This window comes from Pantherophis guttatus, chromosome 4 (genome assembly GCF_059756535.1).
Source record: "Pantherophis guttatus breed Tessera chromosome 4, ASM5975653v1, whole genome shotgun sequence".
Classification (NCBI taxonomy): Eukaryota; Metazoa; Chordata; class Lepidosauria; order Squamata; family Colubridae; genus Pantherophis; species Pantherophis guttatus.
In genome coordinates this window covers 20,977,993-21,005,876 of record NC_142066.1, presented here as the reverse complement: position 1 = coordinate 21,005,876, position 27,884 = coordinate 20,977,993, and the positions used below count along the sequence as shown (strand labels likewise).

The 27,884-nt window shown below is 37.8% G+C and overlaps 2 protein-coding genes across 2 annotated transcripts; both read left to right on the top strand.

The window, feature by feature from the left end:
- The first annotated feature begins 573 nt into the window (after positions 1–573).
- Positions 574–10,748, top strand: LOC148113871 (vomeronasal type-2 receptor 26-like). Its single transcript, XM_087891559.1, has 4 exons — positions 574–596; positions 1,460–1,745; positions 9,275–9,401; positions 9,479–10,748. The coding sequence occupies exons 1-4, from the start codon at positions 574–576 to the stop codon at positions 10,375–10,377; spliced, it is 1,335 nt and encodes a 444-aa protein (XP_087747685.1). The 3' UTR covers positions 10,378–10,748.
- A 4,542-nt stretch (positions 10,749–15,290) lies between these two features.
- LOC132711574 (vomeronasal type-2 receptor 26-like) lies at positions 15,291–24,933 on the top strand. Its single transcript, XM_087891558.1, has 4 exons — positions 15,291–15,325; positions 15,634–15,919; positions 23,460–23,586; positions 23,664–24,933. Exons 1-4 carry the CDS (start codon positions 15,291–15,293, stop codon positions 24,560–24,562), a joined length of 1,347 nt encoding a protein of 448 aa, XP_087747684.1. The 3' UTR covers positions 24,563–24,933.
- The last annotated feature ends 2,951 nt before the right edge of the window (positions 24,934–27,884 follow it).

Sequence of the window (27,884 nt, the reverse complement as noted above, 5' to 3'; positions counted from 1 at the left end):
AACAATATTATTTGATACGGGACTTATTTTATCAATGGATAGGCAATAAATCTTGGAGATAACTATGTAATAAATGGAAGTTGATATAAATTAAGTGATATAATTTCTAAAGGAAATGAGCTTGGGACATCTAGTGATAATTATAAGGGGGGAGGAGCACAAAAGAATGTCACCGATTGATATACTGTCTGTGATTGTATAGAATGATGAATGTTTTTATGTTTTGTTTTTTGTTGTTTGTTTTAAAATAAAAAACTTTTATACATAAAAAAAGAACAGAACAGAACAGAATAGAATAGAATAGAATTACAGTAATGCCTTTACACATACATATATTTACAGCTCTATTTCGCTTTATGGATCTAATGATTTTATTTTTTGTCTTGTAGCTCATGCGTTCCTGCCTCTGCAAGTCCTCACATGTCTTGAAATTGTGAATGAGACATATGTGACTGTCTCACTATTATTATGAAATTAGCCAGTTTGCTTCTTTCAAATACTATGGGACTCCATGAAAATGGGAGCAACTGACACTGAATAATGGTAATTATTGTCCCCATCCTATTCCAACCCATGGCTGGGAGCCCCGAAGCTCTGTGAGTTGATTTGATAGTATGTTGCACTCTCTAATTTTCTCTGAAGAACACCTCCAGGAGGCAGATCTCTCTGGCCTATTTCAAAGATCTTGTAGCAGACAGAGGCATTTCTACACAGAAAGAAGACACTCATCGAAGATGTTACTATTCATGGAGATACTGTTAATAGTATTGCCTAAAATGATGTGCAAGAGTCCTATCCTTCAATGTGACTTTCGGGAGCCTCTTCCTATTCGGCACACCTATCATCAGCTTGGAGATATTAACATTGCTGGCATTATTTCGGCATTTGTGATATTTTCTGACCCCATTAAGTTAACTCAACATCCTTCACAGGCATTTCATGAGGGATTTCTGTAAGTATATCATTAATTTACTGTCAAGCTGTGAACTTTGCTGGTAAATCATATCATTCTTGAAATATTTTCCACTGGTGGTAAAAACTCCTGATAAAAACATCTAAAATAGGATGCTTCAGTTGATTTGAAATAGTTGAAATGGAGATCAAATCTCCATTTATAACAAATCACATCTCAATATCTATTAATATACAGGTATGTATGGTTAATTCCATACAAATTAATTCCATACAAATATGAAGCTGTTACTACCATTAAGGAAGAGAAAGCATATATTTCCCATGAAATGTTTCATCATTCTTTATTTCAGGTACCAAAATGTAGCAATTTCCTTTTGCATATAAACCATTCTTAAAACGCTGCAGTTTGATAGTGAACCATTCTCACATTTAGAAACAAGAATTGTTTCACACATTCCACAAAATATGTTGTACGAAAGGATTGTAAGTGCCATAATGAGACACAGACCTTTCTTAATGTGCTGTTTCTAATTCTCTTTTACAGAATATTTTTTCAGAATTACCAGCATATCCTGGCTTTAGTGTTTACTGTAAAAGAGATAAATGAAAATCCCCAGATCCTACCCAACATCACGCTGGGCTTCCACATTTTTAACAGCAATTTTAGTCCAAGCCAGACTTTCTTTGCCTCAATGCTTCTACCTTTCACTCAGGACAAATTCATCCCTAACTACAAGTGTGGGATCACAAATACCTTGGCTGCAGTCATTGGGGCACCTGACATGTCTCTTCACATGGCAACTGTATTGGGAATCTACAAAGTTCCTCAGGTAAGATGTGTTGAGGATATATATTATCATTTTGCCATATGTCCACAAATGTAGTTATGCTTCTTTTTGTAAAAAGAGATTCCTAGATATTATTATCTGCTTGATAGAATCATCATAGCACCATGAATCACTGTCATTCTGAACAGATGGTGAGGATATTTGACACAGCAAAATGTGCCCCAGTTCTAGACATTGAACTAAGGTTCAAATTTGAAATATTCACAATGAGACTACTTTCAGAAAAAATATATTTTCTGATACTTCAAGAGTGACATCTTGGTTGATATTCTATAATAAACGCAACTAGTTGCATAATTTCAGTATAAAAGGTGAAAGATACCCAACTGAAATGAATATATATGATTTCAGAGGCTCACATGCAATAGAATTGTCAACTGCATATGTTTATCTTTCTGTAGTTGACCTATGGCTCTGCTCCAGTCATAGATAAAGAGACTCAAGCAGTTTTCTTCCAACAAATGTTTCCAAATGAATCCCACCAATGTAAGGGCCTCCTGCAGTTATTGCTGCATTTTAGATGGATCTGGATTGGAATTCTTGTAGTAAAGGATGAGAAAGGAGAGAAATTCCTCCAAGAGGTACTCCCCACATTTTCTGAGCATGGCATCTGCATTGAATTCATAGCAGAATTCCCAAATGGAGCTTTTTACAGTGATTTGGCTGAAACCATACATGAAGTGCTACATATATACCATGTTCTCATGAACAGCACAGCCAATGTGATAATCTTATATGGTGAAATTCAGTCCTTAACAGTTCTGAGAAGTATCCTCCGGTTTTCAGAAGTGGATGATATACCAAAGAAGGATAAGATTTGGCTTATAACTGCTCAAACAGATTATACTTCAACTTCCTTTCATAAATCTTGTGATATAAATTTTCTGCACGGTGCTTTATCCTTTGCAGTTCACACAATGGAAATCCAAAACTTCCAGGAATTTCTTCAAAATCTAAATCCAAGCAACAATCAGAATGATCATTTTCGGAAAGGTTTCTGGGAACAGGCATTCAGTTGTTTCTTCCCAAACTCAAAAATGGAGGAGTCTGAGAAGAAATGCACTGGACAGGAGAAGCTTGAAACCCTTCCTACATCTGTGTTTGAAACAAGCATGAGTGGCCAGAGTTATAATATTTACAATGCGGTCTATGCTGTGGCACATGCTTTGCAATCTCTCTCTCTATCCAAATCTAGAGAAACAACAATGATGAAAGAAAGAAGGAAACATTTTCACAATCAAGTGTGGTGGCAGGTAAGTGTGTTACCAGGGTAGTGAGAAACCACCATATCTGTAGTTGCAACATGTGTGCAAAAACTCTAACAAACAATATTCTCCAGGGATATTGATGTCTGAAAACCCAAAAGTGAGATGTAATAATGGATTAAGTAATCAAAATATTCATAGGCTGATATTAAAATTGTAAATGGCATTCTACAAAATTTCTTAGAATATGTTTCTCTCCATGAAATTAACCTCCTGTAGAGCCCAAAATCAAGAATGACAGATAGTAATTCTTCTAAGCTGATTTCTTCTTGTTTTACATCTATAGATAAAATTTTGTCAATCTGAGCACTCTACTATCTGTATCTGCAATTTACTCTGTGAATTATTGATAATTATTATTATCTTCCTCCTCTTCTCACAGACATAATATCCAACCTGAATTAACTTTTACTTCTCTGAAATGCATCCCCTCCATCTTGTCAATCTGAGCACTCTACTATCTGTATCTGCAATTTTCTCTGTGAATTATTAGGGGGTGTGGCAGTGGTGAGATTCAGCCAGTTCGCACCTCTTCGGGAGAACTGGTTGTTAACTTTCTGAGCAGTTTGGCAAACTGGTTCCTGGAAGAAATCATTAGGGCAGAGAACCGGTTGTTAAATTACTTGAATCCCACCACTGGGGGGCGAGGTTGATACTTCTCTTTCTCACAAACACAATATCCAATCTGAATTGTCTTTTACTTCTCTGAAATGCTCCCCCTCCATCCTGGGAAGCCACTTCCTTATTGTTCTATAAAATCAGCCTACGGATAAATGGAAGGAGGTTATTACTGAATGTTGAAGCTGTATTGGTTGTTATTGTTGTTGTTGTTGTTATGTATGGTTTTTTGGAATGTTTGCATTTGCAGACACAATTCATTGATTCTTGAAAATACAAACATGCCAGTGGTAGGTTCCTACCGGTTCGCCCAGGTTTGCATGAACCCGTAGTGGTGGCGGTGGGAGACTCTGCCCACCGCCCGGATTTCATCATGAACATTCTGTGCATCCGCATTCACGAAAGTGAACCGGTAGTGAAGGCAAGTGGAACCCACCACTGAATCATGCCAATATTTTTTGGCATTTCCTGATTAGGATCTTCCCATACAATCCATAGGTGGAAGAGGAAGGACTGATATATTGTGTCATTCTTATTCAAAGAAGATTCAACCTGCTGTAACGTTCCCATTTTATGAGGCATTGGTTCTGACCTCTTCATAGACCATTTGAGAGTCATCTGCATTTCTACACCCAGATATTCACAACAACACATGCATAGTTTTAGAGCAAATGGATGGAATGAGAGCAGCCTTATATGCTTCCAGGAACACGGCTCTATGAGAAGAAGGGAAAGGAGTAAAAGTGTTTTTAATATCCCAGGCACTTAAAATGTGGGATGTTAATTTGAGCCTACATTTTGGAACATATTTAGTAATAGCAATAGCACTTAGACTGATATACCGCTTCAAAGTGCTTTTACAGCCCTCTCTAAGCGGTTTACAAGGATGCCCACAACAATTTGGGACCTCATTTTACCCACTTCAGAAGGATGGAAAGCTGAGTCAACCTTGAGCCGGTGAGATTTGAACTGCTGAACTGCAGCTAACAGTCAGCTGAAGTAGCTGAAAAAGCCTGCAGTACTGCACTCTAACCTCAGCCTGCGCCACCTCTAACCTGCGCCACCTCAGCGCAGTGTACTCCCATTGGATGAAACAATCATCGATTTCAAATGATGGACATCTCAGCCATCAAATTCAGCATCCGCTAAATGCAGGATTTAAATTCCAGCAGACCCTGCTGATGTTGACTCTGGCTCTACTTTAATGCATCCAATAAAAGAAATGTCATTGCCCTTTGGTCCTCATTTCCCATTGCCTAACCTCTTCTACTGAGACTTTATTTCCTAGGTAGAATATACCATGTTTCCCTGAAAAATAGTCCCTGGTCTTATTTTCTTTTAGGCCCCGAAATAAGAACTTGGGCTTATTTTTGGATGTCTCTTATTTTTTTAACGTACAGGGGATGGAAAGCCAACCAGCCCCTTCCTCCCAATGCTTGCCGGCCCTGCATCCTCTCACAGTCAGCAAATGGTGAGGTGGAGTGGTGCCATGGCCCAGCCCCTGCCTTCTCAGTTCCCATTGAAAAATGGGGTCCTCCAGCTTTGCCACACACTCTGCAAGGAAAGATAGGTGGTGGAACATATTGCATTCCTTCGTCTCTGGCCCCACACAGGCTGCACCTGCCCCGTGCGCATCCTTGCCACCTCCTATGCTGGCTACCTCCACCACCCCACCACCGCTGCTGGTCCTCTGAACTAGGGCTTATTTTGTAGGGGTAGGGCTTATATTGCGAGCAGCATGAAAAATCATGCTAGGTCATATTTTCGGTGTAGGTCATTAATTTTTGATTTTACTTTGTAAAAGTAAGTCTATCTTCAATTATATTGTAAATTTTACTGGCAGCCTTTACTTAATGACAGTCATTGGGACCTGAGTTTTCATTGCTTAAGTGATGCAGGTATAAGTTGTGACATCACTTGACCATGCGGTTTAGCAACAATAATTTTGGCAGACCCCAGTTACCATTGTTAAGTGAGGATTGCATAGTTTTTAAAGCATGGAATTCATGTGATCACAACTTCCAATTTCCTTCTAGCTTCCCCATTGACTTTGCGTGTGGAAAGCTAGCAAGATAGATTACAAATCACAATCAAGTAACTGTGGAATGCCATGACAGTCAGAAATAAAGGCCCATTCCTGACTTCCTGGATTGTGATCATACAAGCACAGTAAGGAAATCCTAAGTATCACTTGTTCTGCACTTACAATTTCTTATAATTTCAGATGGTTGCTGAACAAGCAGTCATTAAACAATCAACACCTGTACATAAGGGTTGCTATGCTATCTCAGTTATTGTTGTTGGTATGTCACTAAGTCATTTCTGAATCTTTGCAACCCCATAAACCATAGCACTCCAGGCCCTCCTATCCTACACTATTTTCTACAATTTGCCGGTATTAATGTTCATTGTGCTGATGACACTACCTAACCATCTCATCCTTTGTTATCCACTTCTCCTTTTGCCTTCAATCTTTCACAACCTCAGGGTGTTGTCCAATGAGTCCAACCTGTGTCAAAGTATCTAAACTATGTGAGCATAAGGTGAAACATATGGCAAACATTGCAAGTAATTATACTGTCAGTGTCCAATTCCATCACTTTTTTCTTTGTTTGTTTACTAAAAAATTAAACATTTCTTTAAAAAATTAAATATATTCCCCATTTCTAATAGTTTATGACAGTTCTTGACCATTTGTTCTCTTGAAAAATTCATCACTATCTTTCCTGTCTTAAGTGTCTGTTTCTTTTTTCTGTGGTTTTTTTATTCATGTTTCCAGTTAGAGCATTAAGAATTTAAGAATTTCTACAGAATTAAAATAAGTAAACTATATGTTTCCAAATGTTTAGTTGAAAAAAGAAATGGAAAAAGATGTAAAAGCTGAAAAGAAATAATTAAAAATTAAAAATTATATTTAAGAGTTGAAAAAAGATTAAAATTGGGAACAAATAATTGAAAAATTGAAAAAAGCAATTTGAAAATTTGAAAAGGATTTTTTCTTTTTTAAAAAAGGGGGGATCTGCAGTGATCTTGGAGCCCATGAAAATAAAATCTGTTTTCATTTCTTCCACTTCTATTTGTTATGAAGTGATGCCATAAACTTAGCTTTTTTTATATTGTGTTTCCAGCCAACTTTTGCAATCTACTCTTTTACCTGATCAAGAGGCCCTTTAGCTCCTTTTCACATTCTGCCATTAGAGTGGTATCGTTGCATATCTGAGGTTGTTTGATTTGATTTGATTTTGATTTTATTGAATTTATATACTGTCCTACTCCCGAAGGACTGAGGGTGGTGAACAGCCACAGAATAAAACACATAAATACAAAATTTAAAATAGAATAAAAACAAATAAATAATTTGGCTGAGACAAATTTAAAATACCCAATAATTTAAAACAAATTAAAATTTACATTTAAAAGGGGAAAAGATTTAGGCCAGGCCAGCTTGATGAAATAAGAAAGTCTTGAGCGCGTGACAGAAGTTGCGCAGATCCGGGATCTTCCGTATCTCCGGGAGGAGCTTGTTCCAGATCGTAGGTGCCCCCACAGAGAAGGCTCTCCCCCTAGGGGCCTCCAGGCGACATTGTTTGGCCGTCGGCACCCGGAGGATCCCCTCTCTATGGGAACGTACTGGTACTTGTTGATATTTCTTCCACCAATCCTAATTCTGGCTTGTGATTCATCAGCCTGGCATTTCACAAGATGTACTTTGCATATAATTTAAATAAGCAAGGTGACAATATATAGCCTTGTTGTACTTATTACCCTATTTTGAAGCAATCAATTGTTCCGTGTCTGGCTCTAACTGTTGCTTCTTGGCTGTCGTGCAGATGTCAGGTCTGCCCCAAACTGATCCCTTAGGAAAGGAAGATCCTTGACTCCATTTGATAAAAGCAAAGGGTTCTTTTACTAAAGGTGTTAGTTGCAGTAATGTAAAGCCAGCTCAGAATTCTCCAGCATTTGCAAGATACAAAAAAGGTTCACCCGGAGTCCATTCTCACCCCCCTGTAACCAGTCCATTTCCAGCCAACCACAGCTCAGCAAGATGTTTTGAGAGTGCTGAGATGTTTGGGGATAATCCACATATTTCTCTGGGTGCTTGGCCTTGGGATGCTGGTAAAAACAGGATCTGGCTGGTCTGGTCTTTATCACCTATCCTTCCACTCTCCTGATTTCCCATCACATATAAACACAGCTTTATTGCCCTTTAATCCTTCACCCCCTCCACTTCTGGCCTTTAATGGCAGGAATCAGGTGAGGTGCCAAGCTGAATCAGGAAGAGCTGACATTAGTCTTCTCAGGTGACAGTTATGGTCGTCTGGTACTCCCAACACTTTAAGAACTTGCCACAGATTGTTGTGATCTACATAATCAAAAGGTTTAGCATGGTCAATGAAGCAAAATAGATGGTTTTCTGGAACTACCCTACTGTCTCATAATCAAGCAAATGAAGGAAATTTGATCTCCAGTTCCTCTGCCTTTTCAAAAAAAATATTTGTACTTCTTACTTCTCAGTTCACATACTGCTGAAGCCTAACTTGTACCATTTTGAATATAACCTTGCTAGTGTATGAAATGAGTTCAATTATATGGTTGTTTTATACATCATAGTATTTATTATATATTTATTAGAAGTGATCTGGCTTAAGTAGCTTTTGCAAATAAACTAGAGCTTAATTTTATTTTTTGATGGTTGTTTATTTTGCAATTCTATGTTAATTTTATTTCAGAAATCTGATATCTCTATCTCTGTTTTAGAATGATTGTTATTTATTTGTTTGAGAGATTACAACTTTAAAGAAACATTCATATGTATATTTTGAATATATGAATTATTTCTCCCTCCCTCAGTTTGTTCCTCTCTGATTGCCTCTGCGTTTCAGGTTCATTCTTTTCTGAGAAGTGTCAGATTCAACAACAGTGTTGGTGAAAAGATCTCCTTTGATACAAATGGAGAATTCATTGGTGGATTTGATATTATCAACTGGATCACATTCCCAAACCAATCATTTCTTAGGGTCAAAGTTGGAGTGATAGATCCCACAGCTCCAGCAGGGAAGTTCTTCAATATTTCTGTAGATTCCATCACATGGCCAGTAGGCTCTAACAAGGTTAGCTTTTTGAATCCAGATTTGTTTGCCTTCATTTAAATATCTTTATTGATGAAAGTGTCACAGTGTTATCCCCAACTAACCTAGGTACAAATTTCCTGGGAAAGGAAAGATATCAGTAAGATACTTTTTTAACTTTTCTAGTAATTGCTATTGAATATTAGGAAATACACTTTCCTGGATCCCTGTTAATTATGGGCAATGGTTTTCACGGTTTTAAAGTAAAAGCTGCAAGCCAGCACAATAAATCTCTTTAGTTTGCTGACATCAAAATTCAGAAGTTGAAAAAACCAACCTTAACTAACTAGCACAGAAATTGTCTATGAAGAGTGATGATGGTTAACAAAGGCTATCGATACAATTATTGTAGAAATTTAATTAGTTTAATTTCAGAGCAATTACATCTAAAATTATGTCATCCTGCTACTTCATTTTTAAACTGCTGATTCCACAGCAACACTCAAAGCACTTCCTTTCCTCTTTGTATCTTAATATATTCTTCTTCATTCGTTGATAGGCATTACCTTTATCTTTATGTAATGATCCTTGCGAGACAGGACACAGCAAGGCCAAGAAAGAAGGAAAGTTGTTTTGTTGCTATGATTGCCATCTATGTCCAGAGGGGAAAATATCAAACGAGAAGGGTAGGAAAATTTCAGTTATACTGGGATTAAGCCAACACTATAATTTCCTATATCAACTCATCTGCATTCTTTTTCAGACATAGATGACTGCTCTCCATGTCCAGAAGATCAATATCCAAATCCCGGGAAAAATGTGTGCATTCCAAAGCGGATCACCTTTTTGTCCTATGAAGAACCCTTGGGGATCAGTCTGACTGTTCTTTCTCTTTGCTTTTCTTTAATGACAGCTTTGGTAATGACAATCTTCATGAAACACAAAGACACTCCCATCGTCAAAGCCAACAACCGGAATCTCACTTATACACTCCTACTTTCTCTTCTCCTCTCTTTCCTTTGTGTCTTTCTATTTGTTGGGAAGCCCAATACGATTGTGTGTCTCTTTCGACAACCAGCTTTTGGCCTCATCTTTTCTGTGGCGGTTTCTTGTGTCTTAGCCAAAACCTTTGTTGTGGTTCTAGCATTCATGGCCACGAAACCCGGTTCCAGATTGAGGAAATGGGTTGGGGGAAGGATGGTCAGTTTCATTCTTCTATCCTGCTCCCTTATTCAAATATGTGTTTGTGCTGTGTGGCTGATAACATCCCCACCATATCCAGATTTTGATGCACATTCAATACCTGAAGAACTTATCCTGGAGTGCCATGAAGACTCAGTCATGTTCTACTGTGTTTTGGGCTTTATGGGTTTTCTTGCTCTGCTTAGCTTCTCTGCTGCTTTTCTAGCTAGGAATTTACCTGACAGTTTCAATGAAGCCAAATTCATCACCTTCAGCATGTTGGTCTTCTGCAGTGTTTGGTTGTGTTTTATTCCAACCTATCTAAGCACACGGGGAAAATATACATTGGCTGTGGAGATCTTCTCCATGGTCTCCTCCAGTGCTGGATTATTGGTGTGCATCTTTTCTCCCAAATGTTTTATCATTGTGATGAGACCTGAGCTTAATGATAAACACCAGCTCATGAAGAGAAAGCTTTAATAAATCTTTATGTTTGCCTGATATTCTTTATATGTACATGTTGGGTTACTTCCTCACTTCAACATTTAAACTAGAGAACAATGAACAGAGACAGTGATGCTCTATGTTGCCCCATCTTCTGGAGATTTGGATAGCTTGGAAGGGTTGAAGTGATATGCCTCCAAGAGGTTCATATACAAAAAGAATATAGAAAATTATTAGAAAATAGAAAATTAGGAACATTATACACAACTTTAGCAGATAAAAAGAAAGGGGGTATTGCCATATATGTAAAGGAAAAAATCAAATCAAATCTAAGATATGCAGACGACAAAGGTAGAATTTTGATGGTGGAATTAGAGATAGAACAGAAACAAATGCTACTTACAGTAATTCATGCACCAAATAAAAATCAACAAGAATTCTTTACAAATGTACACAAGAAATTAGTAGAATGGAACATTACGAAACATAAGAAATATAAATCACATAAATATTTTCAAACACATTTGATCAGGAAAGCATTGCTATAGATTTGGAAAAAAATAAAACAAAAACACTATATTAGCATTCCAATGTGGTTATCGCCAACAGGAGCATTGATAGCGAGAGGGCGCTCCCACGTGACACCTCTCCTGCATGAGCTGCATTGGCTCCCAGTGGACTTCTGGGTGTGCTTCAAGGTACTGGTTACCACCTTTAAAGTGCTCCATGGCATCCGACCTGGGTATTTGCGGGACCACCTTCTGCCGCCAATAGCCTCCCACCGGCCAGTACGCTCCCACAGAGAAGGACTCCTCAGGGTGCCGTCAGCTAGGCAGTGTCAGCTGGTGACCCCCAGGGGGAGGGCCTTCTCTGTGGCAGCACCTGCCCTCTGGAACGATTTGCCCCCGGAGATATAGAGGATATCAGATCTCCGGGCTTTTCGCTGTGCCCTAAAAACTTTTTTCTTCCATCAAGCAGGGCTGGCGTGAAACCCCACCCCCCCATTTTTGAGATATTAGATTTTTAATTGTTTAATGGGTTTTAGTCGTAAGGTTCTTAATTTTCGGCCAAAGGGTATAATTCTTTTAAATTTTTAAATTTTGTATTGGATGATTTTTACTTGGCTGTGCACCGCCCTGAGTCCACCAGGAGAAGGACGGTATACAAATTTAAATAAAATAAATAAATAAATAAATAAATAAATAAATAAATAAATAAATCCAAATTTATTGGAGAAAAATAAGATTATTAGATATAAGGAATTGGTAAATGATCAAGGAGATTTGAAAATGAAACAAGAATTGGAACAAGAAATTGGTAGGGTGATGGATCGGTGGACATTTGCACAAGTGCAATCTAAATTTGCAAGAGATAAAAAGATGTATGAAATACGAAAGAAGCCACAAGATTTAAATTAAATTATCTGTGGAAAAGAGATAAAATTAATTAGTAATATATACCAATAGCTACTGAGGTATAAAATGGAAGAAGAGGTAGTTAAAGATACCATGATTAGATGCGCCAAAAATTTTGGTTACAATATAGAATTGGAGAAATGTGAAAAATTATGGGAAATAAATATTAAATTGACTCTTTCAATGGCATTCAAGGAAAACCAGTTAAAAATGTTCTACAGATGGCACTTCACACCAGTACGACTTGCTAAAATGTCTTTGAATAATTCTCCAAATTGTTGGAAATGTAAAAAAGTCCCCGGAACATATTATCATCTCTGGTGGACATGTCCCAATGCGAAAAAATATTGGATTAAAATTAGAAGTTGGATAGAAGAGATAATTGGCTATAATGTGGATTGGAAATCAGAAACGTTTTTACTGGGGATATTGAACAGAACTTACAGTAAAGAAATTAGTAAAGAAATTAGATATTTGATTCTGCATATAATTACAGTGGCAAGGATAGTCTACGCACAGTCCTGGAAAAGTGAAAAGATTCCAATAGAGGAAGACATAATTAAGAAAATCCTGGACTGTGCAGAGATGGATAAATTAACGAAAGAAATAAAAGAAAAGGAAGATACAGAATATTATCTAGTATGGACTAAATGGTATGATTGGCTCGAGATTAGGGAAAGTAAATGTGAATAAATGATGGATACAAGAAGGTGACAAATGTGCAAAATAGTGTAAATGAAGAAAATTAAAAATAAAGGGACAATAAAGATAATGTTAATAAAGGATGGAAAAAATGGGGAATGTATATAGTAGAAAGTAAGAGGAACGAAACTGATGTGTAAAAAGAAACACATATCATGTGTTTGTGTTTTATATGTTGTGTTGTGTTGTGTTGTTGTGGTAAAACCAATAAAAAAAGAAAGTGTAAAAAGAAGTGCAGTTAAATAGAAATGAGAATTTGTTTAAACAGGGAAACTCTATTATTTTTTTTTTCTGAAGCAATCAGACGGGGAATTCCCCGATGCACATCACTTGTAGTCGTCACGTACGAAACATGGGGTAAATTAAAAAGCTGGCCATATGTCTTCTTCTCAATAGCAAAGATCAAATAAATCTCTGGCACAAAAAAATAATTATAGTAAATTCAAATAAATTCCCTCACAAGTCCAATACATGCTAGTATCCAATTTGCATAAGTGTCTCCTTTTAAGAGAATCAATCAAGTATGATGACTGTGTAGAACAGCATGTTTCATGGTCATAAGTCTGTTTGAGTAGATAAGAGCTTTGAAACACTTGAATAACAGGGTAGAACCGGAGGTTCAATGGTCATAAGTCATTTTGAGTAGATAGTTTTGCAACCCTTGAATGAGAGGCACAACAATTGTTTCTCCCCCCTCATCCTCACCCTCCCTTCCCCACATCTGCAAACTTTCTTTCTGGCTTTGAAGAAATCAGATTTTGTGGCCCATTCCCTGCCCTCTAGCTGAGACATTTGTCAACTTATTCTAAAACTTCAGGTAGTTTGCAATTTACAGCCACCATTGGTACCTCAACATTCATTATTAAGTGGTGAAATCATTAAGTGAGGCATCATAGAATTGTGGTGGCACAGTGATTAGAATGCAGTACTGGAGTCTAATTCTGCCAACTGCCAGTAGTTTGATCCTAGCTGGTTCAATATTTTGTAGTCTAATGGATTATGGGAAGTTGGAATTTGTATCTTTTCCCGCTTCGATGTCTGTATGATGCAAACTTGCGTCCTTTTTTTGTTTATATTGCACCCATAGGATATTTTCTTCAATCTCATCCTGAACTCATGAATGAAATAAATAAAAGGCACTCTTAGTTGGACCAGAGTTATAATTGATAGATTTATTAAATTCATACTCCTATCAGTCTCATTGTGATGTTTCACATGTCTTCCTATGGGTCTCCAGAAAAAAAATATTGATGATGTAATATACAAGAATCAATCATGAAAATACCAATGTCTATATCAAATAAATAACAATAGATTTTTAAAAAGTGAAGCAATCAACCCGTGGTGAAAAGGCATTTCATGAAAGCCCACAAATAACTGCACTACACCAGCTGGAATGGTGTGGAGTGCAATGGGGTAGAGAATGTGGTGTAGTGTAGTATAAGAATGAATGGGATGGGATGGGATGGGATGGGATGGGATGGGATGGGATGGGATGGGATGGGATGGGATCAGTGGTGGGTTTCAAATTTTTTTACTACCGGTTCTGTGGTTGTGGCTTGGTTGGCATTGCATGGCATGGCATGGCTCGGGTGGCGTGGCATGGCATGGCATGGCATGGCTTGGTGGGTGTGGCTTGGTGGGCTTGGCAGAGGAAGGATACTGTAAAATCTCCATTCCTACCCCACTCCAGGGGAAGGATACTGCAAAATCCCCATTTACTCCCAATCCCCTGGGACTTGAGAGGCAGAGAATAGGTCGGGGCAGTGCCAGTCAGAATTTTTACTACCGGTTCTCCGAACTACTCAAAATTTCCACTCCCAGTTCTCCAGAATTGGTCAGAACCTGCTGAAACCCACCTCTGGGTGGAATGGGATGGGATGGGAAGGGACGGGACGGGACGGGACGGGATAGGATAGGATAGGATAGGATAGGATAGGATAGGATAGGATAGGATAGGATAGGATAGGATATGACAGGACAGGACAGGACAGGACAGGATAGAATTACAGTAATGCCTTTACAAATACATATATTTTCAGCTCTATTTCGCTTTATGGACCTAATGATTTTATTTTTTGTCTTGTGGCTCATGCGTTCCTGCCTCTGCAAGTCAACACATGTCTTGAAATTGTGAATGAGACATATGTGACTGCCTCACTATCATTATGAAATTAGCCAGTTTGCCTCTTCCAAATGCTATGGGACTCCATGAAAATAGGAGCAACTGACACTGAATAATGATAATTATTGTCCCCATCCTATTCCAACCCGTGGCTGGGAGGCCCAAAGCTCTGTGAGTTGATTTGGTAGTCTGTTGCACTCCCTAGTTTTGTCTGAAGAACACCTCCAGGAGGCAGATCTCTCTGGTCTATTTCAAAGATCTTGTAGCAGACAGAGGCATTTCTACATAGAAAGAAGACATTCATCAAAGATGTTACTATTCATGGAGATACTGTTAATAGTATTGCCTAAAGTGCTCTGCAAGAATAATCCTATCCTTCAATGTGAATTTCGGGAGCCTCTTCCTATTCGGCACACCTATCATCAGCTTGGAGATGTTAACATTGCTGGCATTATTTCTGCATTCATGATATTTTCTGACCCCATTGAGTTCACTCAACATCCTTCGCAGGCACTTCATGATGGACTTATGTAAGTATATGATTAATTTATGGTCAAGCTCTGAACTTTACTGGCAAATCATATCATTCTTGAAATGTTTTCCACTGGTGGTAAAAATTCCTGATAGAAACATCTAAAATAGGATGCCTCAGTTTATTTTATCTGATGTTATATTTTCAGTTTCTAGGTAAAGTTGAAATAGTTGAAATGGAGATCAAATCTCCATTTATAACAAATCACAGGTATGTATGGCTTAATTCCATACAAATTAATTCCATATGAATATGAAGCTGTTTCTACCATTACGGAAGAAAAAGCATATTTCCCATGACATGTTTTCTCATTCTTTACTTCAGGTACCAAAATGTAGCAATTTCCTTTTGCATATAAGACATTCTTAAATCGCTGCAGTTTGATAGTGAACCATTCTCACATTTAGAAACAAGAATTGTTTCACACATTCCACAAAATATGTTGTACGAAAGGATTGTAAGTGCCATAATGAGACACAGACCTTTCTTAATGTCCTGTTTCTAATTCTGTTTTACAGAATAGTTTTTCAGAATTACCAGCATATCCTGGCTTTAGTGTTTACTGTAAAAGAGATCAATGAAAATCCCCAGATCCTACCCAATGTCACGCTGGGCTTCCACATTTTTAACAGCAATTTTAGTCCAAGCCAGACTTTCTTTGCCTCAATGCTTCTGCCTTTCACTCAGGGCAAATTCAACCCTAACTACAAGTGTGGGATTACAAATACCTTGGCTGCAGTCATTGGGGCACCGGACATGTCTCTTCACATGGTAACTGTATTGGGAATCTACAAAGTTCCTCAGGTAAGATGTGATGAGGATATACATTATCATTTTGCCATATCTCCACAAACTTCGGTATGCTTCTTTTTGTAAAAAGAGAGACCTTTCAGATGCCTAGATATTATTATCTGCTTGATAGAATCATCATAGCACTATGAATCATTATCACTCTGAACAGATGGTCGTGATATTTGACACAGCAAAATGTGCCCCAGTTCTAGACATTGAACTAAGGTTCAAATTTGAAATATTCACAATGAGACTACTTTCAGAAAAAATATATTTTCTGATACTTCAAGAGTGACATCTTGGTTGATATTCTATAATAAACGCAACTAGTTGCATAATTTCAGTATAAAAGGTGAAAGATACCCAACTGAAATGAATATATATGATTTCAGAGGCTCACATGCAATAGAATTGTCAACTGCATATGTTTATCTTTCTGTAGTTGACCTATGGCTCTGCTCCAGTCATAGATAAAGAGACTCAAGCAGTTTTCTTCCAACAAATGTTTCCAAATGAATCCCACCAATGTAAGGGCCTCCTGCAGTTATTGCTGCATTTTAGATGGATCTGGATTGGAATTCTTGTAGTAAAGGATGAGAAAGGAGAGAAATTCCTCCAAGAGGTACTCCCCACATTTTCTGAGCATGGCATCTGCATTGAATTCATAGCAGAATTCCCAAATGGAGCTTTTTACAGTGATTTGGCTGAAACCATACATGAAGTGCTACATATATACCATGTTCTCATGAACAGCACAGCCAATGTGATAATCTTATATGGTGAAATTCAGTCCTTAACAGTTCTGAGAAGTATCCTCCGGTTTTCAGAAGTGGATGATATACCAAAGAAGGATAAGATTTGGCTTATAACTGCTCAAACAGATTATACTTCAACTTCCTTTCATAAATCTTGTGATATAAATTTTCTGCACGGTGCTTTATCCTTTGCAGTTCACACAATGGAAATCCAAAACTTCCAGGAATTTCTTCAAAATCTAAATCCAAGCAACAATCAGAATGATCATTTTCGGAAAGGTTTCTGGGAACAGGCATTCAGTTGTTTCTTCCCAAACTCAAAAATGGAGGAGTCTGAGAAGAAATGCACTGGACAGGAGAAGCTTGAAACCCTTCCTACATCTGTGTTTGAAACAAGCATGAGTGGCCAGAGTTATAATATTTACAATGCGGTCTATGCTGTGGCACATGCTTTGCAATCTCTCTCTCTATCCAAATCTAGAGAAACAACAATGATGAAAGAAAGAAGGAAACATTTTCACAATCAAGTGTGGTGGCAGGTAAGTGTGTTACCAGGGTAGTGAGAAACCACCATATCTGTAGTTGCAACATGTGTGCAAAAACTCTAACAAACAATATTCTCCAGGGATATTGATGTCTGAAAACCCAAAAGTGAGATGTAATAATGGATTAAGTAATCAAAATATTCATAGGCTGATATTAAAATTGTAAATGGCATTCTACAAAATTTCTTAGAATATGTTTCTCTCCATGAAATTAACCTCCTGTAGAGCCCAAAATCAAGAATGACAGATAGTAATTCTTCTAAGCTGATTTCTTCTTGTTTTACATCTATAGATAAAATTTTGTCAATCTGAGCACTCTACTATCTGTATCTGCAATTTACTCTGTGAATTATTGATAATTATTATTATCTTCCTCCTCTTCTCACAGACATAATATCCAACCTGAATTAACTTTTACTTCTCTGAAATGCATCCCCTCCATCTTGTCAATCTGAGCACTCTACTATCTGTATCTGCAATTTTCTCTGTGAATTATTAGGGGGTGTGGCAGTGGTGAGATTCAGCCAGTTCGCACCTCTTCGGGAGAACTGGTTGTTAACTTTCTGAGCAGTTTGGCAAACTGGTTCCTGGAAGAAATCATTAGGGCAGAGAACCGGTTGTTAAATTACTTGAATCCCACCACTGGGGGGCGAGGTTGATACTTCTCTTTCTCACAAACACAATATCCAATCTGAATTGTCTTTTACTTCTCTGAAATGCTCCCCCTCCATCCTGGGAAGCCACTTCCTTATTGTTCTATAAAATCAGCCTACGGATAAATGGAAGGAGGTTATTACTGAATGTTGAAGCTGTATTGGTTGTTATTGTTGTTGTTGTTGTTATGTATGGTTTTTTGGAATGTTTGCATTTGCAGACACAATTCATTGATTCTTGAAAATACAAACATGCCAGTGGTAGGTTCCTACCGGTTCGCCCAGGTTTGCATGAACCCGTAGTGGTGGCGGTGGGAGACTCTGCCCACCGCCCGGATTTCATCATGAACATTCTGTGCATCCGCATTCACGAAAGTGAACCGGTAGTGAAGGCAAGTGGAACCCACCACTGAATCATGCCAATATTTTTTGGCATTTCCTGATTAGGATCTTCCCATACAATCCATAGGTGGAAGAGGAAGGACTGATATATTGTGTCATTCTTATTCAAAGAAGATTCAACCTGCTGTAACGTTCCCATTTTATGAGGCATTGGTTCTGACCTCTTCATAGACCATTTGAGAGTCATCTGCATTTCTACACCCAGATATTCACAACAACACATGCATAGTTTTAGAGCAAATGGATGGAATGAGAGCAGCCTTATATGCTTCCAGGAACACGGCTCTATGAGAAGAAGGGAAAGGAGTAAAAGTGTTTTTAATATCCCAGGCACTTAAAATGTGGGATGTTAATTTGAGCCTACATTTTGGAACATATTTAGTAATAGCAATAGCACTTAGACTGATATACCGCTTCAAAGTGCTTTTACAGCCCTCTCTAAGCGGTTTACAAGGATGCCCACAACAATTTGGGACCTCATTTTACCCACTTCAGAAGGATGGAAAGCTGAGTCAACCTTGAGCCGGTGAGATTTGAACTGCTGAACTGCAGCTAACAGTCAGCTGAAGTAGCTGAAAAAGCCTGCAGTACTGCACTCTAACCTCAGCCTGCGCCACCTCTAACCTGCGCCACCTCAGCGCAGTGTACTCCCATTGGATGAAACAATCATCGATTTCAAATGATGGACATCTCAGCCATCAAATTCAGCATCCGCTAAATGCAGGATTTAAATTCCAGCAGACCCTGCTGATGTTGACTCTGGCTCTACTTTAATGCATCCAATAAAAGAAATGTCATTGCCCTTTGGTCCTCATTTCCCATTGCCTAACCTCTTCTACTGAGACTTTATTTCCTAGGTAGAATATACCATGTTTCCCTGAAAAATAGTCCCTGGTCTTATTTTCTTTTAGGCCCCGAAATAAGAACTTGGGCTTATTTTTGGATGTCTCTTATTTTTTTAACGTACAGGGGATGGAAAGCCAACCAGCCCCTTCCTCCCAATGCTTGCCGGCCCTGCATCCTCTCACAGTCAGCAAATGGTGAGGTGGAGTGGTGCCATGGCCCAGCCCCTGCCTTCTCAGTTCCCATTGAAAAATGGGGTCCTCCAGCTTTGCCACACACTCTGCAAGGAAAGATAGGTGGTGGAACATATTGCATTCCTTCGTCTCTGGCCCCACACAGGCTGCACCTGCCCCGTGCGCATCCTTGCCACCTCCTATGCTGGCTACCTCCACCACCCCACCACCGCTGCTGGTCCTCTGAACTAGGGCTTATTTTGTAGGGGTAGGGCTTATATTGCGAGCAGCATGAAAAATCATGCTAGGTCATATTTTCGGTGTAGGTCATTAATTTTTGATTTTACTTTGTAAAAGTAAGTCTATCTTCAATTATATTGTAAATTTTACTGGCAGCCTTTACTTAATGACAGTCATTGGGACCTGAGTTTTCATTGCTTAAGTGATGCAGGTATAAGTTGTGACATCACTTGACCATGCGGTTTAGCAACAATAATTTTGGCAGACCCCAGTTACCATTGTTAAGTGAGGATTGCATAGTTTTTAAAGCATGGAATTCATGTGATCACAACTTCCAATTTCCTTCTAGCTTCCCCATTGACTTTGCGTGTGGAAAGCTAGCAAGATAGATTACAAATCACAATCAAGTAACTGTGGAATGCCATGACAGTCAGAAATAAAGGCCCATTCCTGACTTCCTGGATTGTGATCATACAAGCACAGTAAGGAAATCCTAAGTATCACTTGTTCTGCACTTACAATTTCTTATAATTTCAGATGGTTGCTGAACAAGCAGTCATTAAACAATCAACACCTGTACATAAGGGTTGCTATGCTATCTCAGTTATTGTTGTTGGTATGTCACTAAGTCATTTCTGAATCTTTGCAACCCCATAAACCATAGCACTCCAGGCCCTCCTATCCTACACTATTTTCTACAATTTGCCGGTATTAATGTTCATTGTGCTGATGACACTACCTAACCATCTCATCCTTTGTTATCCACTTCTCCTTTTGCCTTCAATCTTTCACAACCTCAGGGTGTTGTCCAATGAGTCCAACCTGTGTCAAAGTATCTAAACTATGTGAGCATAAGGTGAAACATATGGCAAACATTGCAAGTAATTATACTGTCAGTGTCCAATTCCATCACTTTTTTCTTTGTTTGTTTACTAAAAAATTAAACATTTCTTTAAAAAATTAAATATATTCCCCATTTCTAATAGTTTATGACAGTTCTTGACCATTTGTTCTCTTGAAAAATTCATCACTATCTTTCCTGTCTTAAGTGTCTGTTTCTTTTTTCTGTGGTTTTTTTATTCATGTTTCCAGTTAGAGCATTAAGAATTTAAGAATTTCTACAGAATTAAAATAAGTAAACTATATGTTTCCAAATGTTTAGTTGAAAAAAGAAATGGAAAAAGATGTAAAAGCTGAAAAGAAATAATTAAAAATTAAAAATTATATTTAAGAGTTGAAAAAAGATTAAAATTGGGAACAAATAATTGAAAAATTGAAAAAAGCAATTTGAAAATTTGAAAAGGATTTTTTCTTTTTTAAAAAAGGGGGGATCTGCAGTGATCTTGGAGCCCATGAAAATAAAATCTGTTTTCATTTCTTCCACTTCTATTTGTTATGAAGTGATGCCATAAACTTAGCTTTTTTTATATTGTGTTTCCAGCCAACTTTTGCAATCTACTCTTTTACCTGATCAAGAGGCCCTTTAGCTCCTTTTCACATTCTGCCATTAGAGTGGTATCGTTGCATATCTGAGGTTGTTTGATTTGATTTGATTTTGATTTTATTGAATTTATATACTGTCCTACTCCCGAAGGACTGAGGGTGGTGAACAGCCACAGAATAAAACACATAAATACAAAATTTAAAATAGAATAAAAACAAATAAATAATTTGGCTGAGACAAATTTAAAATACCCAATAATTTAAAACAAATTAAAATTTACATTTAAAAGGGGAAAAGATTTAGGCCAGGCCAGCTTGATGAAATAAGAAAGTCTTGAGCGCGTGACAGAAGTTGCGCAGATCCGGGATCTTCCGTATCTCCGGGGGGAGCTTGTTCCAGATCGTAGGTGCCCCCACAGAGAAGGCTCTCCCCCTAGGGGCCTCCAGGCGACATTGTTTGGCCGTCGGCACCCGGAGGATCCCCTCTCTATGGGAACGTACTGGTACTTGTTGATATTTCTTCCACCAATCCTAATTCTGGCTTGTGATTCATCAGCCTGGCATTTCACAAGATGTACTTTGCATATAATTTAAATAAGCAAGGTGACAATATATAGCCTTGTTGTACTTATTACCCTATTTTGAAGCAATCAATTGTTCCGTGTCTGGCTCTAACTGTTGCTTCTTGGCTGTCGTGCAGATGTCAGGTCTGCCCCAAACTGATCCCTTAGGAAAGGAAGATCCTTGACTCCATTTGATAAAAGCAAAGGGTTCTTTTACTAAAGGTGTTAGTTGCAGTAATGTAAAGCCAGCTCAGAATTCTCCAGCATTTGCAAGATACAAAAAAGGTTCACCCGGAGTCCATTCTCACCCCCCTGTAACCAGTCCATTTCCAGCCAACCACAGCTCAGCAAGATGTTTTGAGAGTGCTGAGATGTTTGGGGATAATCCACATATTTCTCTGGGTGCTTGGCCTTGGGATGCTGGTAAAAACAGGATCTGGCTGGTCTGGTCTTTATCACCTATCCTTCCACTCTCCTGATTTCCCATCACATATAAACACAGCTTTATTGCCCTTTAATCCTTCACCCCCTCCACTTCTGGCCTTTAATGGCAGGAATCAGGTGAGGTGCCAAGCTGAATCAGGAAGAGCTGACATTAGTCTTCTCAGGTGACAGTTATGGTCGTCTGGTACTCCCAACACTTTAAGAACTTGCCACAGATTGTTGTGATCTACATAATCAAAAGGTTTAGCATGGTCAATGAAGCAAAATAGATGGTTTTCTGGAACTACCCTACTGTCTCATAATCAAGCAAATGAAGGAAATTTGATCTCCAGTTCCTCTGCCTTTTCAAAAAAAATATTTGTACTTCTTACTTCTCAGTTCACATACTGCTGAAGCCTAACTTGTACCATTTTGAATATAACCTTGCTAGTGTATGAAATGAGTTCAATTATATGGTTGTTTTATACATCATAGTATTTATTATATATTTATTAGAAGTGATCTGGCTTAAGTAGCTTTTGCAAATAAACTAGAGCTTAATTTTATTTTTTGATGGTTGTTTATTTTGCAATTCTATGTTAATTTTATTTCAGAAATCTGATATCTCTATCTCTGTTTTAGAATGATTGTTATTTATTTGTTTGAGAGATTACAACTTTAAAGAAACATTCATATGTATATTTTGAATATATGAATTATTTCTCCCTCCCTCAGTTTGTTCCTCTCTGATTGCCTCTGCGTTTCAGGTTCATTCTTTTCTGAGAAGTGTCAGATTCAACAACAGTGTTGGTGAAAAGATCTCCTTTGATACAAATGGAGAATTCATTGGTGGATTTGATATTATCAACTGGATCACATTCCCAAACCAATCATTTCTTAGGGTCAAAGTTAGAGTGATAGATCCCACAGCTCCAGCAGGGAAGTTCTTCAATATTTCTGTAGATTCCATCACATGGCCAGTAGGCTCTAACAAGGTTAGCTTTTTGAATCCAGATTTGTTTGCCTTCATTTAAATATCTTTATTGATGAAAGTGTCACAGTGTTATCCCCAACTAACCTAGGTACAAATTTCCTGGGAAAGGAAAGATATCAGTAAGATACTTTTTTAACTTTTCTAGTAATTGCTATTGAATATTAGGAAATACACTTTCCTGGATCCCTGTTAATTATGGGCAATGGTTTTCACGGTTTTTAAGTAAAAGCTGCAAGCCAGCACAATAAATCTCTTTAGTTTGCTGACATCAAAATTCAGAAGTTGAAAAAACCAACCTTAACTAACTAGCACAGAAATTGTCTATGAAGAGTGATGATGGTTAACAAAGGCTATCGATACAATTATTGTAGAAATTTAATTAGTTTAATTTCAGAGCAATTACATCTAAAATTATGTCATCCTGCTACTTCATTTTTAAACTGCTGATTCCACAGCAACACTCAAAGCACTTCCTTTCCTCTTTGTATCTTAATATATTCTTCTTCATTCGTTGATAGGCATTACCTTTATCTTTATGTAATGATCCTTGCGAGACAGGACACAGCAAGGCCAAGAAAGAAGGAAAGTTGTTTTGTTGCTATGATTGCCATCTATGTCCAGAGGGGAAAATATCAAACGAGAAGGGTAGGAAAATTTCAGTTATACTGGGATTAAGCCAACACTATAATTTCCTATATCAACTCATCTGCATTCTTTTTCAGACATAGATGACTGCTCTCCATGTCCAGAAGATCAATATCCAAATCCCGGGAAAAATGTGTGCATTCCAAAGCGGATCACCTTTTTGTCCTATGAAGAACCCTTGGGGATCAGTCTGACTGTTCTTTCTCTTTGCTTTTCTTTAATGACAGCTTTGGTAATGACAATCTTCATGAAACACAAAGACACTCCCATCGTCAAAGCCAACAACCGGAATCTCACTTATACACTCCTACTTTCTCTTCTCCTCTCTTTCCTTTGTGTCTTTCTATTTGTTGGGAAGCCCAATACGATTGTGTGTCTCTTTCGACAACCAGCTTTTGGCCTCATCTTTTCTGTGGCGGTTTCTTGTGTCTTAGCCAAAACCTTTGTTGTGGTTCTAGCATTCATGGCCACGAAACCCGGTTCCAGATTGAGGAAATGGGTTGGGGGAAGGATGGTCAGTTTCATTCTTCTATCCTGCTCCCTTATTCAAATATGTGTTTGTGCTGTGTGGCTGATAACATCCCCACCATATCCAGATTTTGATGCACATTCAATACCTGAAGAACTTATCCTGGAGTGCCATGAAGACTCAGTCATGTTCTACTGTGTTTTGGGCTTTATGGGTTTTCTTGCTCTGCTTAGCTTCTCTGCTGCTTTTCTAGCTAGGAATTTACCTGACAGTTTCAATGAAGCCAAATTCATCACCTTCAGCATGTTGGTCTTCTGCAGTGTTTGGTTGTGTTTTATTCCAACCTATCTAAGCACACGGGGAAAATATACATTGGCTGTGGAGATCTTCTCCATGGTCTCCTCCAGTGCTGGATTATTGGTGTGCATCTTTTCTCCCAAATGTTTTATCATTGTGATGAGACCTGAGCTTAATGATAAACACCAGCTCATGAAGAGAAAGCTTTAATAAATCTTTATGTTTGCCTGATATTCTTTATATGTACATGTTGGGTTACTTCCTCACTTCAACATTTAAACTAGAGAACAATGAACAGAGACAGTGATGCTCTATGTTGCCCCATCTTCTGGAGATTTGGATAGCTTGGAAGGGTTGAAGTGATATGCCTCCAAGAGGTTCATATACAAAAAGAATATAGAAAATTATTAGAAAATAGAAAATTAGGAACATTATACACAACTTTAGCAGATAAAAAGAAAGGGGGTATTGCCATATATGTAAAGGAAAAAATCAAATCAAATCTAAGATATGCAGACGACAAAGGTAGAATTTTGATGGTGGAATTAGAGATAGAACAGAAACAAATGCTACTTACAGTAATTCATGCACCAAATAAAAATCAACAAGAATTCTTTACAAATGTACACAAGAAATTAGTAGAATGGAACATTACGAAACATAAGAAATATAAATCACATAAATATTTTCAAACACATTTGATCAGGAAAGCATTGCTATAGATTTGGAAAAAAATAAAACAAAAACACTATATTAGCATTCCAATGTGGTTATCGCCAACAGGAGCATTGATAGCGAGAGGGCGCTCCCACGTGACACCTCTCCTGCATGAGCTGCATTGGCTCCCAGTGGACTTCTGGGTGTGCTTCAAGGTACTGGTTACCACCTTTAAAGTGCTCCATGGCATCCGACCTGGGTATTTGCGGGACCACCTTCTGCCGCCAATAGCCTCCCACCGGCCAGTACGCTCCCACAGAGAAGGACTCCTCAGGGTGCCGTCAGCTAGGCAGTGTCAGCTGGTGACCCCCAGGGGGAGGGCCTTCTCTGTGGCAGCACCTGCCCTCTGGAACGATTTGCCCCCGGAGATATAGAGGATATCAGATCTCCGGGCTTTTCGCTGTGCCCTAAAAACTTTTTTCTTCCATCAAGCAGGGCTGGCGTGAAACCCCACCCCCCCATTTTTGAGATATTAGATTTTTAATTGTTTAATGGGTTTTAGTCGTAAGGTTCTTAATTTTCGGCCAAAGGGTATAATTCTTTTAAATTTTTAAATTTTGTATTGGATGATTTTTACTTGGCTGTGCACCGCCCTGAGTCCACCAGGAGAAGGACGGTATACAAATTTAAATAAAATAAATAAATAAATAAATAAATAAATAAATAAATAAATAAATCCAAATTTATTGGAGAAAAATAAGATTATTAGATATAAGGAATTGGTAAATGATCAAGGAGATTTGAAAATGAAACAAGAATTGGAACAAGAAATTGGTAGGGTGATGGATCGGTGGACATTTGCACAAGTGCAATCTAAATTTGCAAGAGATAAAAAGATGTATGAAATACGAAAGAAGCCACAAGATTTAAATTAAATTATCTGTGGAAAAGAGATAAAATTAATTAGTAATATATACCAATAGCTACTGAGGTATAAAATGGAAGAAGAGGTAGTTAAAGATACCATGATTAGATGCGCCAAAAATTTTGGTTACAATATAGAATTGGAGAAATGTGAAAAATTATGGGAAATAAATATTAAATTGACTCTTTCAATGGCATTCAAGGAAAACCAGTTAAAAATGTTCTACAGATGGCACTTCACACCAGTACGACTTGCTAAAATGTCTTTGAATAATTCTCCAAATTGTTGGAAATGTAAAAAAGTCCCCGGAACATATTATCATCTCTGGTGGACATGTCCCAATGCGAAAAAATATTGGATTAAAATTAGAAGTTGGATAGAAGAGATAATTGGCTATAATGTGGATTGGAAATCAGAAACGTTTTTACTGGGGATATTGAACAGAACTTACAGTAAAGAAATTAGTAAAGAAATTAGATATTTGATTCTGCATATAATTACAGTGGCAAGGATAGTCTACGCACAGTCCTGGAAAAGTGAAAAGATTCCAATAGAGGAAGACATAATTAAGAAAATCCTGGACTGTGCAGAGATGGATAAATTAATGAAAGAAATAAAAGAAAAGGAAGATACAGAATATTATCTAGTATGGACTAAATGGTATGATTGGCTCGAGATTAGGGAAAGTAAATGTGAATAAATGATGGATACAAGAAGGTGACAAATGTGCAAAATAGTGTAAATGAAGAAAATTAAAAATAAAGGGACAATAAAGATAATGTTAATAAAGGATGGAAAAAATGGGGAATGTATATAGTAGAAAGTAAGAGGAACGAAACTGATGTGTAAAAAGAAACACATATCATGTGTTTGTGTTTTATATGTTGTGTTGTGTTGTGTTGTTGTGGTAAAACCAATAAAAAAAGAAAGTGTAAAAAGAAGTGCAGTTAAATAGAAATGAGAATTTGTTTAAACAGGGAAACTCTATTATTTTTTTTTTCTGAAGCAATCAGACGGGGAATTCCCCGATGCACATCACTTGTAGTCGTCACGTACGAAACATGGGGTAAATTAAAAAGCTGGCCATATGTCTTCTTCTCAATAGCAAAGATCAAATAAATCTCTGGCACAAAAAAATAATTATAGTAAATTCAAATAAATTCCCTCACAAGTCCAATACATGCTAGTATCCAATTTGCATAAGTGTCTCCTTTTAAGAGAATCAATCAAGTATGATGACTGTGTAGAACAGCATGTTTCATGGTCATAAGTCTGTTTGAGTAGATAAGAGCTTTGAAACACTTGAATAACAGGGTAGAACCGGAGGTTCAATGGTCATAAGTCATTTTGAGTAGATAGTTTTGCAACCCTTGAATGAGAGGCACAACAATTGTTTCTCCCCCCTCATCCTCACCCTCCCTTCCCCACATCTGCAAACTTTCTTTCTGGCTTTGAAGAAATCAGATTTTGTGGCCCATTCCCTGCCCTCTAGCTGAGACATTTGTCAACTTATTCTAAAACTTCAGGTAGTTTGCAATTTACAGCCACCATTGGTACCTCAACATTCATTATTAAGTGGTGAAATCATTAAGTGAGGCATCATAGAATTGTGGTGGCACAGTGATTAGAATGCAGTACTGGAGTCTAATTCTGCCAACTGCCAGTAGTTTGATCCTAGCTGGTTCAATATTTTGTAGTCTAATGGATTATGGGAAGTTGGAATTTGTATCTTTTCCCGCTTCGATGTCTGTATGATGCAAACTTGCGTCCTTTTTTTGTTTATATTGCACCCATAGGATATTTTCTTCAATCTCATCCTGAACTCATGAATGAAATAAATAAAAGGCACTCTTAGTTGGACCAGAGTTATAATTGATAGATTTATTAAATTCATACTCCTATCAGTCTCATTGTGATGTTTCACATGTCTTCCTATGGGTCTCCAGAAAA